Source organism: Plectropomus leopardus, chromosome 4 (genome assembly GCF_026936395.1).
Source record: "Plectropomus leopardus strain MGB_pleo_1.0 chromosome 4, ASM2693639v1, whole genome shotgun sequence".
NCBI classification, from domain to species: domain Eukaryota; kingdom Metazoa; phylum Chordata; class Actinopteri; order Perciformes; family Serranidae; genus Plectropomus; species Plectropomus leopardus.
The window spans coordinates 17,699,562-17,712,929 of NC_142179.1; the positions used below are offsets into that span (position 1 = coordinate 17,699,562).

Below are 13,368 nucleotides of genomic sequence, written 5' to 3' on the forward strand. Positions count from 1 at the left end.
GTGCCTGCTATTCACAAGAAAAACTGTTGTTCTTTGTTTTTAGTTTTTATCTTGTCTGCGTTGTGTAAATTGTTTTTGGACAGAATCAGTCATTTTAAGGCAAATAACCAGAGACTTCTTTCATGACTTATTATTATTCAGGGGCTTGTTAATATTGAGTAGAAACAGATCTATCAACTGCTATCATTAAAAATATATTGACTATATATCGGCTAGAATTGCAAAATGAGTTAGTATGTATGTGTAAATAGTGGTAAGCAGTACATTAGTACAGCAGTACATTTCTTCAAGTAACGCTATATATATATATATAGCCACATATTTAGATTCAAGGCTATTTATAAAACAATCAGGGCTGAAGCCCAGGCATAATGTCACTTAATATAATACTTCATATATATAGTAGATAAGTACAACTGTCACACACCATAAATTAGCAAGCAGTCAATGCATTGACCTAAAATGTAACAGACACAAAAAGTTAAAACCATGTACAATCTTCTAAATGATTTGATAGTTTGAACATCAATCACACTGACCATGAGCAGGGTTTTTTCCCTTTAAAATTGAATTAAAATCCCCTATGGTAATCAGCTTGGACAATTACAGATCCTTCTGGAAATTATTTCAATAAGAACGGGCAGCATATTTTAAAACTCTCTGGACAAGTTATGTGGGAACTTCAGGGACCAACAACAGTAAAATATTGGGAACAGAGTGGGAACGCAGGCAATATTGGTTTTGTTTTTTACACATATATGAAGATAAGAAGGAACTAGACACATTTACATCATGTTAAAAAGTAGGATTGCATGGGTTAGCGGTAAGGGGATGGAAGGAGCCCACACAATAAAGGAAGTACAGAGAGATATGCATCTTAGTAATTTTATTGCATTTGACCGTCATAAGAGTCGCTCATATAAAAATACTTAATTACACAACATATAACTAATAGTAAATAGTGCACACAGTTAGAAAAAAATTGTATGAAAACTCGAATGCATAAAAAAAACACAACAAAGCTTTATATTACTGTTGCAGTGCAGAAAAATGTATCTAGTGGCCATTTTAAGTGCTAAACAGTGCTGAAAATTAAAGGTGTAGGACAAAGCTCCTCTCCTCACAAGGCACTATATAATTACATTCAACAACAAGTTGATGAACATGTTTTTGTGTCTTTCAAACTAATAGTGTTTCTAAAAAGTGAAGAGTCAATTTGGTAATAACTGTGACGTGAGCTATTATGAAAACGGAAATAAGATCAGGTAAGTGCTGCTCTTTGCATAAATATCACATTTTCACAAAATGCACATAATATTTCAAAACTTGTTTTATGTCTTTATCTAGAATGAGAGCTTGAAACTTCAGATTCATCAAAAAATGAAATGCGCAGCGTTGTCTTTGGTTGTAATCCAAAAATGAGGAGTTTCACTCTATTTCCATGTGTAAAAATGCTGTCAAGTTATTGGAAATTTCTCTCAGTATGTGTCATTTATCAGGGTCACTCTGTTGTCATGACAACACATACTTTTCTTTATGTTTGTTCTCTTAGTGAATGGCACAACACCACAACATTCAGCAAAGCCCGGATATGGAAAATCTGTGACCACCAAGGAAGACTGATAAATAGGACGACAGTGCTATGACAATGACATAAGATGGGACTGGTTCACTCTAAATACATTTCAATATTACCCATATTTCGGTCACTTTCTTCTCCTCCAGTTATAAACTGTCAATTTTCTGTTTTTGAGGGTTTGCCAATTTTTGATATTACACCGACAGCAATATTGGCATATTTAACAAAGAACAAAGTTTTTGTGAATTTTTGTCATTGATTATTTATGACACGCTTTTTCCTTTATTTACAAGCACCCAACTGGAGTCTGCTGTACACGCTGCTGCTGCCGAGTGACTCACAGGTACCAAGCTAACATCATCTGTCAGTGTTTCTGGGCACCTCTATGGAGTCCTCTAGTATTGACTCTGTGCTGGTATCTACTACAGACTGTCGCCTCCTTGTGGCAGAACTACAGAGCTGCAGGTCAGATGCAGAGATCTGCCTCAGCTCTCTGCGACACATACGGACCGGTGTCACCTCTAAACTGTCCCCAGAGTAAACAGCCCCCCTTTCACTCCTCCCCTGGGACTGTATGTGGTTGCCTTCGTGCATTTTTGACGTTTTGCGTGCTTGGGGGTCAGAGGATGAGGAGGGACAGGCAGTTGGATGTCTCTTTATATGAGAATTGTTGTGCGTCTTTTTGTCTGTTTGCTCAGTGTGTATCTTTGTGTATGTTGTTGCAATATGTGTCCTAATCTGCACCTGTTCAGTGTGCGTGTGGGGTTCGTCTGCAGGTGCGTGTGTCTGCACACTGTGTGTTTGTCTGTGCTCCTGTGTGGTCTGATCAGCCGGGTGTAGGGTGTCACTGAGAAGCTCTTTGACTTTCTTTTTAAGCTGTCTGCTGGAGCTTTTGTAGAAAAACAGATCTTTCTCAAGATGCTGCAGCCTGTCTTCGATAGCCTGCTGTGCCTCCCCTGAACCCCCCTCTAAAACACACACACAAAAGTAAATAAAACAGTAATATTCATTCAATTTATGCGCAAATATTAAGAGGAAGAGGACAAAGAAAGTCACATTGAAACGGTTTTACCCAGGCAGAACTAATTTCCTCACCTTTAAGTTCATGCAGCAGTAGCTGGATGTTGTTTTGGTGCTCTCGGTGCTGCTGGGTGAGCCTGCGGTCTGCATCCAGGGCCAGGCGCTGCACAGCCATCTCCATCTCTCTCAGCACCACCTCTTGCTCTCCAGCTTGAAGCTCCAGCTCTTCACAACGCAAACGCAAACGGCGCTCCGCCTCACGGAGACAAACAACCTGAAGAGGTCGATAAGGGTGGGAGGGAGCCAGAGGAATACACATTATTACATCATTACAAAGAAATTGGCTGTATCTTTGTTTACTCTCACACCTGCAGAGAAAAATCAAGGACAGAGCAAAACAGTTGGGAGGGAGTTCATTATGGTGCAAACAAAACCTCATGGAGAGTTGATATAGTTCATGATGGTATTAACATGCATCAGCTGGAAAGATGGAGGGCACAGCAGGGAGTATTAGGGGAACAGCGAGAGGGAGAAGGTGTAATTTAATTAGCATTACAGAAACAGTGTTGCTGCATTCATGAGTCACAGAGGCACATCACATGGAGTGAGAAGCAAGTGAAGGTTAAGGAGAAGGAGAAACACACATCTCCAGTCTAAGCAACAAGAGTCAGCATCCAGTTTCCATCCGACCGTGGAATAGACTACATCTTTTTTTTTTCTCAAATTATTAAACATGTTTTAAGCAAACGAGACACCAGCTACGTTTGGAATTAAGCTTAAAATGTAAAAATCTAAAATTATAGGAGAAGGAAAGGGAAAGCAGAGAAAAGGAAGTGAAAACAGACAGACATTTACTAGCAAAGAGACAAGGAAGGAGAGCAAGTTAAAGGGTTCCCAGACATTGTCAAGCTTTCCATGATTTTTCAAGGACCCGTACAATTTTTTTCCCTACTTGTCTGCCGTTTTTCAACATATGAGATTCAAAGTCCATTTAAACATAATTTCACCTAGCTGGCATACATGATGGGGGAGACGGAATCCGGGAAAAATGGAAGAAACGTACGTGATGGTAAAACAACCCAGCACATATCGACATTAGTCGACAGCTACAGGAAATATATTTGTCGTTATGTTTCATGACATGGAGTGTTATTAACAGAAGATTACTGTAACAGTTTCATTAAACACAACCAATGACTTCTCCAAAATGTTCAATGATTTTTACTAATTCTGTGACTTTTCCAGGCCTGGAAAATATGATTGTAAAATTCCATGACTTTTCCACGTTTTCCATGACCACGTAAACCTTGATGTTTGCTTTACAAGCAGAGATGAGGTGAATGTTGCTTGTATCCATATGTGTGCATACATTTGATCTCACCTTATTGAAATATTTGACAAGCAGCTCTGAAGCCTCAGGTGGTGAGAGCTGCTTCAGCCTCCTGATGACGTCACAGAGTTGAGCGGGTTCAGTGCTTTCTGACGTTTGTGAAGAGGAGTCTGTGACTAACAGCTTCTTTTGTTTGTCCTGGATGGAGTGGTTTTTAAACTCCAGAGCTGCATCCAGAGCTTCAATAGCTTCTTCCAGCTGCAGCAGGTAATGCTCCTCCTTGATGAAGAATGCACAAATGAAAAGTGCACAAAACAAAAAGAATGCACACTGACAAACAATACAATGCATCATACAGTGTTGCTTTTTTCTGACCTCCACAGAGAGTACTCTGTTGTCATTCAGCTGGGCATCCAGAGTGTCTCTCCTCTTTTTAAGCATGTCTCTCTCTTTCTCCAGCTGCTCCGTGGTGACTCTTCCAGTCTGCCTCACACTGCTGCAGTTCTGCAGCTGCTCCTCAAGAGACTCCAACCGCACAGACACACGCAGCAGGTCCTGACTCAGAGCCTTAAAAGTTATTGAGAAAAAAACTTCCAGATTCTACTATGTGTTGCCCTATCACATAAGTGTTATTGATTAAAAGCTAAATTATAATAAAAACTTGACACAAAATCACACGGGCACCATCACATATACAGGCTGACCTGACTGGAACGAAGCATTTTGGTCTCTAGTTTGTTTTTCTGTTGCAGACAGGCCTCCCGGTGCAGGAGCACATCTTCTCTCCTCCTCAGCTCCTCCTCCAGCTCCTGGAGCTCTGCTCTCTTCTGTAGCACCCGCTCCTCCTCCTCCTCCAGCCAAACACAGTCACGCAGCTACAGTGACAACAATGAGGAGTGAAGAGTGTGAGGGGGGAAATGGGGTGTGTCGAGGAAAAAAAGAAAATGAAAAAAAGAAAATTTGTCATAATGACTGGAAGGAATAAACAAAAACATAAACTTTTGAAGAATTTATGCTTACATATTTAATAATGTTTACCTTTCCCTTTGAGTCTTCCTGTTGACCGCTTTTGCACACAGTCAAATCTCCTGTCCTTTGCTCCTATAAATAAAAACCAAAAAACACATTCACTCAAAGGAGTCAATGATTTACAAATACTCTTACAATATTTTGTTAGTTTGCATTTCCCAGTAATTTAACTCAACTCAACTGAGCTGTTCTATGGATGATATGTACACCTTCACCATTTTTTTGTGTGGATCAAGATCAGGGTTGGGAAGAGTTTAGTCAAACTGGTATTAAAATGGCCTGATTGATGTCAAAATTTATATTCAAACTCTGGTTAAATATCAAATTAATCCAAAAAGGTAGGTGCAAAAAAAAAAGTAGCACCCTGAGCTGTTGGCAAAAGTTATTTTTTAACTAACTGTTACACTATTGCTTCAAATTCACTAGCTTATAAGTGGTCATAAATACAATTGTTAACCCCCTTTCTTGTAAGCTTGTGAGTACCCGGTGTTTGCCCTGTCTGTTATGCAAGTGTCCTCTGTCAGTGTTTCTCTTGGTTAATGTTGTAAACTAACATTGATGCTCTCTCTGTTATGCTGCAAAAAAATCTATCCACGGGTACAAATAAAGTCACCTCACCTCACCTCTTTCCTTGGGAATTTGCTAATTTTGCATAAGTTTAATATGTTCATCTCTTTTCTTATTTCACTGTATCGTTACTGGGGTTATTTTTAAAAATCAGAGCACTTACCTCATTTTGGTTGAGGTCTTTGGTGGTCTCTTTCTGCTGTCTCAGGCTGTTCTGAAGCTTCGCTCTCTGCAGTCTCATGTGCTGTAAGCTGCGGTACATCTCTGCTCGGACCTGCTGGCTTTGCATGGACAGTCTTGCCAACACGTCGGCTTCTCTGCCATCACCACTGTGCCTGCCATGTCTGTCCACTGCTTGGGTCTCCTTTTCTGTCAGACAAATACACACATTTATATTTAAAAACTGTCAATTGAAAACATTTAAAATCTACATTTTGTCCCTTTTTTTTTTTTACAAGACTTTGGTAAAGAGGGCCTCTAGCTGCAACGGCTTTGTTATTTCCAAACCTGAACATTTTTTTCATATTGTTTTCTGGAAACATTACCCACAATGTTCACCTTCTGCCAATCAAGGCCAACATTTCATATTAACTTGATGTTGCATACCAGCTATGCACATGCCTCGGCTTCAGACATGTTGACAACTTTAATATTTGGTACAGCAGCTGAGGTGTGAATTACTGTCTACTTCAGAGCACCTCTTTGAACATTCCTTTACAAATTTCACATCTTCATACAAAAAAGATTTGACCAGACTAAACTTTCTTAATAATAATGTGATTATCAGATATTTATGATGGGCTGGTCACACTTATGCAACGCTTTGTATTTCTCTCTGCTACTGTTGTTGTCCTTGAAATTCTAAATTCATTCATCTCTGGAAGCTTCAGCAAGTTCATATCAGTCCTGCAGGAATGTTGTTCACAAACACAAACAATCAGCCCAAGATTTTCTTCGTTACTGACTCAGTATACCAGGTTGAGTAACTACAAACCTACAGGCACAGGAGTGCAGGAATATGCAGTATGTATTTATATGAACACACCAGTTTTGTCGAGCTCTTTGATGAGCTCCTCTTTCATGCGCATGTTGACTGACAGATCTTGGATTCTTCTCTGAGTAACGCTGGCTTGTAGTCTCGCCTTCCTCATGTGGCTCTGCTTGGTATGGTTTTCCTCGGTCCCTGAGAAGAAATAGCAACTGGTGATATGAAAAGGAAACAACTTCTTGGATAAAATATAACTCAGACAAGTCACAGAGGATACAAAAAGAAAAAACTGCAAAATAAAGTCAAATACATCTAAAGTATACCTGTGGCTCGCTGAGGCTCTGGAGCTATTGGGTTTCCATTAGATGACTGGTCTGGTACAGAGGTCTTCTCTTTCAGGGCTGATTTCTTCAGCCGGGTGGTCCAAGTTCTGTTTAAAGAACGTCTGGAGTAACATCACAATATTTGATTAGGCAGATAAATTCACTCACTTCCACTCTATAAATACATTCTAAATAAAAGGTAACTGATATATGTGAATCTTCAAGTATTTTTTTCTAACTCTCTTTTGTTGCACGGCACACCTGCAGTACGCTTGAATAAAGGGTTGTATTTGAGGAGAAAATTGTTATGTTGAATCTTGACATCATTAATGGCCCAACACGTCTGCACCTCTAATCTTTAAATGTCCTGCTCTGCTTGCCACATCTCCAAATGTGTCCCCTGGCATGTCACATCTCCTTTATACCCAAGAATTTGCATTGCACAAATTAAGAGGCTGTGAGAAACACCAGGACCAATTTTTAATCAGTTTGATCCGCACAAGGGCACAGATATTGGTGTGGTTATTAAGCAACAGCATTTTGCAATAACGTGGTACTGGTTGCACATATTTTAATTTACCAGCTATATTGTATATGTCACTGAGGCTGGGACCATTATCACTGTAGTAGCTTAGTCCATGGGGAACTGGTTTTGTAACCAGAGGGTCAGTGGTCCAAGTCCCTGCCCAGACCAAAGATGGACTGCTTGCTAGAGAGGCGCCAGTTTGCCTCTGGGGCACTGGTGAGGTGCCCATGAGTAAGGCACCCCAGGGGCACTGTAGCAGAGGGAAAGGTCGGACTGTTTAAAGAGCCTGACACTGGAGTTACTAGTGTCGTAACTGAAGTGAAATTGTCTGAATATATCAACATAAAGACTAATTATAAGAAATAGTGGAAGCTCTCTGAGGCACCTCTCCCCCCTTACAGTAACAGAATGGTTTAGTCCGCCGCTGTGCTCAGATTCGTCTCAAACACAGCTAGGACCCAGTGCTGGACTGCCTGTGCTGCTAGAGCACTGAAGCACACAAACAAATAGAAAAGAAAAGAAAAAAGGAAAAAAGAAAAGAAAAGAAAAGAAAAGAAAAGAAAAGAAAAGAAAAGAAAAGAAAAGAAAAGAAAAGAAAAGAAAAGAAAAGAATCTGAGTTTGTAAAACAAAACAAATCAAAAGGTGTGTGAGAGAGGCATTGATCAAGAGAGGAAGGGAAGGGGGGCCGACAGAGACTGCTTATGCATTAGCCCCAAAATTTGTAGCTGTGTCCCTCTCCAATCACGTGCTGCTCTGGACACCTGTTCATGGGCAGCCCCCTCGCTCTAACATCTCCCCATTGATGCAGGTGTATAGATCTTATTTGTGCATGTGTATGTATTTTGGCACATGTGTGTGGAATGTGTAAACATTAACACGGTGAAAAATAATTTCCTCTACGGATCAACAATAAATAAAGTATGTCTTATTGTTATCAAAATCACCCCAATAAAAACAGCGTATGTGCTTACGTTTAAATGTTTCTTCTCGTAAAAACATATTTTTAAAAATGTAAGAGCGAAAAGCATAACATGCCAGGTCTGTGTGATTTGCGAGAGGCTGACATGGGTGCAACCAAGTGCTTTGTCCAAGTGCATGTCTGATCAGGTGGGTGGCTGTCATCTTGACACCAAAATTGTATTGTTTCCCTGCAGTGACAATGAAACACCCTCTACTGTGGCACACTTCACGCGTTGGTGCATGGAAGATCACTGCTATACAAAGCTGGAGCAGGTGAGGAATAAATGTTACCTCACCTACCAGCTACAAAAGTCTTTGTGAATCCCTAGTGGTTTGTATTTAACATGTTCTCACCTAAATCCCATTCTGCCCACAAAGATATCTTCCTCATCCTTGTCTTGATTCCCATCTTTGCTCTCTGCCTGCTGTTTTATGAATGGAGAGTACACTTCATCCTTCTCCTCAATCTCAGCCAGCAGGAGATGACCGCGCATCTTAAAGGCTGCCATCACTCTCTCCAGTGAATAGGCCGGGGGACTGGAGTGAATCTAAAAACACACATGCATTGGGACAAATATATGCACCACGAACACAAGGTGTGGATGCACATATGAATGAATGTAGCAACATCGTTTAGTATGTACGACAGTAAGTGCGCAGATACGGTACAAAAGATAAACACACAAACTCACACACACAGATAACAACACAGTGCAGCTACTTACCCTCCTGGGTGTTCCGCATCCACAGCTGTGTCTTATCAAAGGGACACTGTGAGGTCTCTTGTCTGAGTTCCCAGAAGCCCCTGTCCCCACTGTTGCCCCTACGGTTGCACCCCTAAAGGTCAAAAGGTCACTGCGAAGACGACTGATGAGGATCTGCTGGTCCACGAGTTGTTCAGTCTGAAAAAAATTCACACACACATGTGAGCACAGATGTTTTATTTGCAGACAACCTTCAATGCTGAAGGTGTCAGTGTCCTTTCGTGCTGAACGACAGAGCTGCAATCTTCCTCTCCTCACCTGTATACGAGCACGCTCCTTTTCTTCCTCCAAGGCCTGAAGGTGGACTTTGCTCTCTTGAAGAAGTTTCTCTACTTCTTTTTGGACCTGTCTCAGCTCTGCATCTTTCTGCTCCAGTAGCTGTTCCTCTACAGTAAGAGCTTCCTAGGACACACACACACACACACAAAAACACATACAGATATACAGATATTTTACATTGAAGCTTCGATGTCCAAAAACTGCATTTGAGACGTGCCTAAATGGAATTTGGTTATTATTAATTCTACATGACCATAAATGGAGATATGAATTTTTTTTCCACTTATCATCACCTTGCATTTGCCGAGTTCTTCTCTGAGCTTTAATATGGTGACATGGTGGGGCTGATCTGCACCCTCCTCTGAACAGTCCTTCTCATCGGCCTGATGGGAATGATTGGCAGCCGTCAGTCTCTCCTGCCAATCCTGCAGCTGCTGCCTGAAAGCATGACTTGGAGCGGGGCCAGAGATATCTGCAAGCAGATCTGCAGCTTCCTGTGCCAGGAGGCGGTACTGTGATGGTTCTTCTTGGTTAACCTTATCTGAATCACACATCATCATCTGACTGGACTGTCTGAAGCTGTCCCCCTCTGCAGCTCTCCCAACTGCCCTCTCCCTCTCCATCTCTCTCTCCTTCTCTTTCAGGAGCTCTCTCAGCGTCCGCACTTCATACTCAAGTTCGCCCAGTCGAGCCTCACTAGGGTTCCAGGGTGTAGGACATGATTTGACCTCTGTATGAGCAGATACAGCTCCGGGACGGTTATGTATGTGACGAGCCTTGGACGCAAACTGTAGGACACTCAGAGTTTCAGCCACACTGAGGTGAGAGGGGCTCACACACGCCACCATCAGCGTATGGGCGGTGCCTCCCAACGAGTCACGGAGGAGACGGGTGATCTTGGCATCACGGTACGGTATGTGGGCACTATTGCAGTTGTTACCACGGCGATTTCGACCAGGGTCGGAGAGGGCACGGATGACATTGCCCAAAGCAAGCAGGCCAGTGTTGATGTGAACAGACTCTTTGAGCCGTGTCCCAGTGTTTCCAGTTTTTCCAGCACGCTCTGACCCAGCTAGGTCAACTAGACAGAGTTTGGAAGAGCGGACAGATTTCAGGGAGGAGTTGTTGTTGTGATAATACTGGATGAGCTGAAGGGTGAGTATGGCGTGAGAGCGACTGGAGTGCTCGTTCATCCTTGTGGTGCCAGTGTGGCGCAGGGCATTGCCCATCTCTACAACATTTAGGAGCTCCTCTGCCGAGGTGACGACCATCTCTTTGGCTCCCACCACCACTGACAACAACAAAAACACACAGTGATTTCATTTGATGGCCAGCAGAGCCTTTGTGAGTCCAGAGCGGGCCTGAAGAGTTTCCAATATCTTAAAATCAATTCTGAAATGTACTGGGCGACAATGATGGGGAGCTAAAATAGGGGTAAGGTGCTCTGTTTGTTTTGTTTTGGTGAGTATGCCTGGCTGCAGAATCTTTGAAAATGTGTAATTTGTGTAAACACTGTTGACTCAGACATGTGTACAGTAGTATAAATGAGCTTAAATAAAAGCATGTATGACCATGTCTCCACTTCTACGGGATAAAATTGAATAGATCTTGGAGAGTCTCCTGAGCAGCAGAAAACAAGACTGGACAACTGTGTTAACATGTTTGTTAAATCTAAGGTTATTATCAAAAATGACAGTCTTTTTTTGTTAAGGTTTTGGGCTTTATTTTTGAACATTGAGCCCGGATTTTTTAAATTATAAACATTAACTGTGCCAGGGCCAATATTTATTACCTCAGTCTTATCAATGTTTGGCTGCAGGAAGTTCCAGGCCATTCAGCATTTTTAGGTCAAGGATGCAGTTGTTATTTTGATGAAAAATCATTGTGGTTAAAAGAAAGATACAATTTAAGTATTTGCCTCATACCTTTTTAAAGTAAATCCTATGAGCTCATTACCTCATTAAATTTATACAAAACATTTGTTAAAATTCCTACTTGCTTGCTAGTAAAAAAAACACCTTTTTAATTACCCGTGTTTCCCCTCTCATCCTCTCTGATGTGAAGCTCTTTGTGAGTGGTGTGCAGCTCCAGCAGGTCTTGCAGTTCCTCTCTGTACAGCTCCATGTATGAGACCCGCACTGCGGCTTCCACACCATCACCGTTCTTCCTCTTCTCCCCCAGCAACAGGAACACATCCTGGGCCACGCGGTCAATAATTCCTCCCTCTTCATCTGAGAGAGGTTTGGAAGGAAGAAACACATATTTAAGATACGATAACATATAGTATATGTTGCAAAGACCAGAGAACTTAACAATAGAGGAGATGTTTTTGGGCAAATCTGTAAGATTAAAAACGGGGCAACAGCACATTACTGGTAAGGAAAGCTCGCTTCGCCCTGCAGATGACCACTTCTATGACTTTAACAGACAAGACCTAAAGTCTAAACAACTGCAAACAAAACTTTCAAAAGCATGCCATCTGGAGACTCTGCTTCGTTCTCCAACTAAAATCCTTGAGTACAAGTGTGATAAACTCGTAGAAATGTGTAACAGTATATATCTAATTCCCCAAAAGAACACCAAGAACACCTCTGAATCAACTTGATCATGACAAAGAAGATTTGCCAATGATAAAGTTAGGAGATCTGTTTTAGCATGCTTAACAATATACAAAAATGACTATTTTGCAACCGGCAGAACACAGATATATACTACAGTGTACTTGCTTCATTGAAGTTTCTAAAACATAGAAAGACTGATTTAATTCAACTTGTCATTTTTAAGTTGCAGCCACCTCACTAAATTAAGTGAATATGACTACATTTTCCATAAACTTTTAACAATTAAATATACTGTTAACATAAATGAAGGCTATAGTTACATTCACTTACTTTTTCACAGCAATTGGTTTCATAAAATGTTGTAATCCAAAAAATACTAGTTTCATCTGACATTAACCCAAACAGTCTGTTCTCTACCTCACTTGGGGATAAAAACTGCTCCCTGTGCTCTGTAAAACTCACCCAGGTGCCCCCCTCCGAGTGTGTAAGTCTTCCCTGACCCTGTTTGTCCATAACAGAAGACGGTGGCATTGTAGCCGTCCACCAGGGCCTCCACCAGGGGCTGGACGCAGGACTCGTACACCTCATCCTGGCTGGCTGTCGGTCCAAACGCGTGGTCAAAGGAGAAGAGTCGGTCTGAGCCCAGCATCACCTGTTCAGAGCCCGGCACCACCCGCACACACACCTGCTGGTTGTGGAGGACTTCCTTAGGAAGCAGGGGACGGACACGGAGCGCCACCCGGACACAGACCTCGCTCATGACGGCAAAGTGTACTGAGAGTTATCGCAAAAGTAACGTTACTTAATGGAGTTTCATCACATCCCGGCGTCTCACAGCTGAGTTACGTAAAACTTTTTTTACCTGAGCTTTTAAAACTTGCTGGATATGAAATAAACATGAGCCAAAGATCTACATTTCACCGAAACAAACCGTCTGATGTTGTGTTTAACTAACGTCTTCTTCATTTGGCGTGTTGCTAACTTGGTCCCATCTCCCGTTTGTTGTCGCTGCTCGGTTGCCCGGGAAACCGCCGCCGCGGTGCAGCAACAGTCGAGGAGAGCACGAGACACGTTCAAGAGTGATCATGGAGGGCGGACCGAGAGGCGCGTGAGGGCAACAGCGCCGCTCCCTGACATTCTGACACGCGCACAACATGCAGGCCTACAAACAAAACTATATATATATAGTTTCTGCAACTTTTTGTAGTTGTCTTCCTCTTCCCCTCCTCTACCTTCACCCAAACACCAGATGCCTCCATAAAATTTGAGCTATGGTAAATATGTTTATAAATTTAACATTACATTTTTTGTAAATTTCTCTAAAGTAGGCACAGTCCAACTGTTTTTAGCTCACCCAGACGTTTTTTTCTCACTTAACATTGAACTTATCCATTTGTGATCACAAAAAAACATTACACAATGTCTTCAAAAGTTAGAAAGC

The 13,368-nt window shown here is 41.8% G+C and overlaps 1 protein-coding gene and 1 long non-coding RNA gene across 3 annotated transcripts; one reads left to right on the forward strand and one right to left on the reverse strand.

Annotated features, from left to right (window-relative positions):
- Positions 1-138: 138 nt before the first annotated feature.
- LOC121944622 (kinesin-like protein KIF27) lies at positions 139-13,355 on the reverse strand. Of its 2 annotated transcripts, XM_042488478.2 has the most exons (15): positions 12,390-13,355; positions 11,397-11,597; positions 9,660-10,657; positions 9,346-9,489; positions 9,049-9,225; positions 8,678-8,871; positions 6,837-6,958; positions 6,571-6,708; positions 5,689-5,894; positions 4,968-5,030; positions 4,634-4,804; positions 4,305-4,496; positions 3,981-4,208; positions 2,675-2,873; positions 139-2,547 (listed from the first exon to the last, which is right to left on the reverse strand). In XM_042488478.2, the coding sequence occupies exons 1-15, from the start codon at positions 12,685-12,687 to the stop codon at positions 1,937-1,939; spliced, it is 3,942 nt and encodes a 1,313-aa protein (XP_042344412.2). In that variant the 5' UTR covers positions 12,688-13,355; the 3' UTR covers positions 139-1,936. The 2 variants fall into 2 exon arrangements, with proteins under 2 accessions (XP_042344412.2, XP_087932796.1); XM_088076670.1 differs by having other exon boundaries at positions 3,981-4,496.
- LOC148189754 (uncharacterized) lies at positions 4,063-5,059 on the forward strand. The gene is made up of 3 exons (XR_015776436.1): positions 4,063-4,196; positions 4,389-4,481; positions 4,686-5,059. It is a non-coding gene; the product is annotated as an uncharacterized LOC148189754 (long non-coding RNA).
- Positions 13,356-13,368: the final 13 nt, after the last annotated feature.

Bases quoted from the DNA above. Each gene is read 5' to 3' on its own strand.
- LOC121944622 (XM_088076670.1), bottom strand. From the start codon at position 12,687: ATGAGCGAGGTCTGTGTCCGGGTGGCGCTCCGTGTCCGTCCCCTGCTT. The intron at 5,895-6,570 runs GTGTGTTCATAT...TTTGTCTGACAG, and splicing joins CAAAGAGCTCGACAAAACTG to AAAAGGAGACCCAAGCAGTG. The intron at 4,497-4,633 runs GTCAGCCTGTAT...ATAACTTTTAAG, and splicing joins AAATGCTTCGTTCCAGTCAG to GCTCTGAGTCAGGACCTGCT.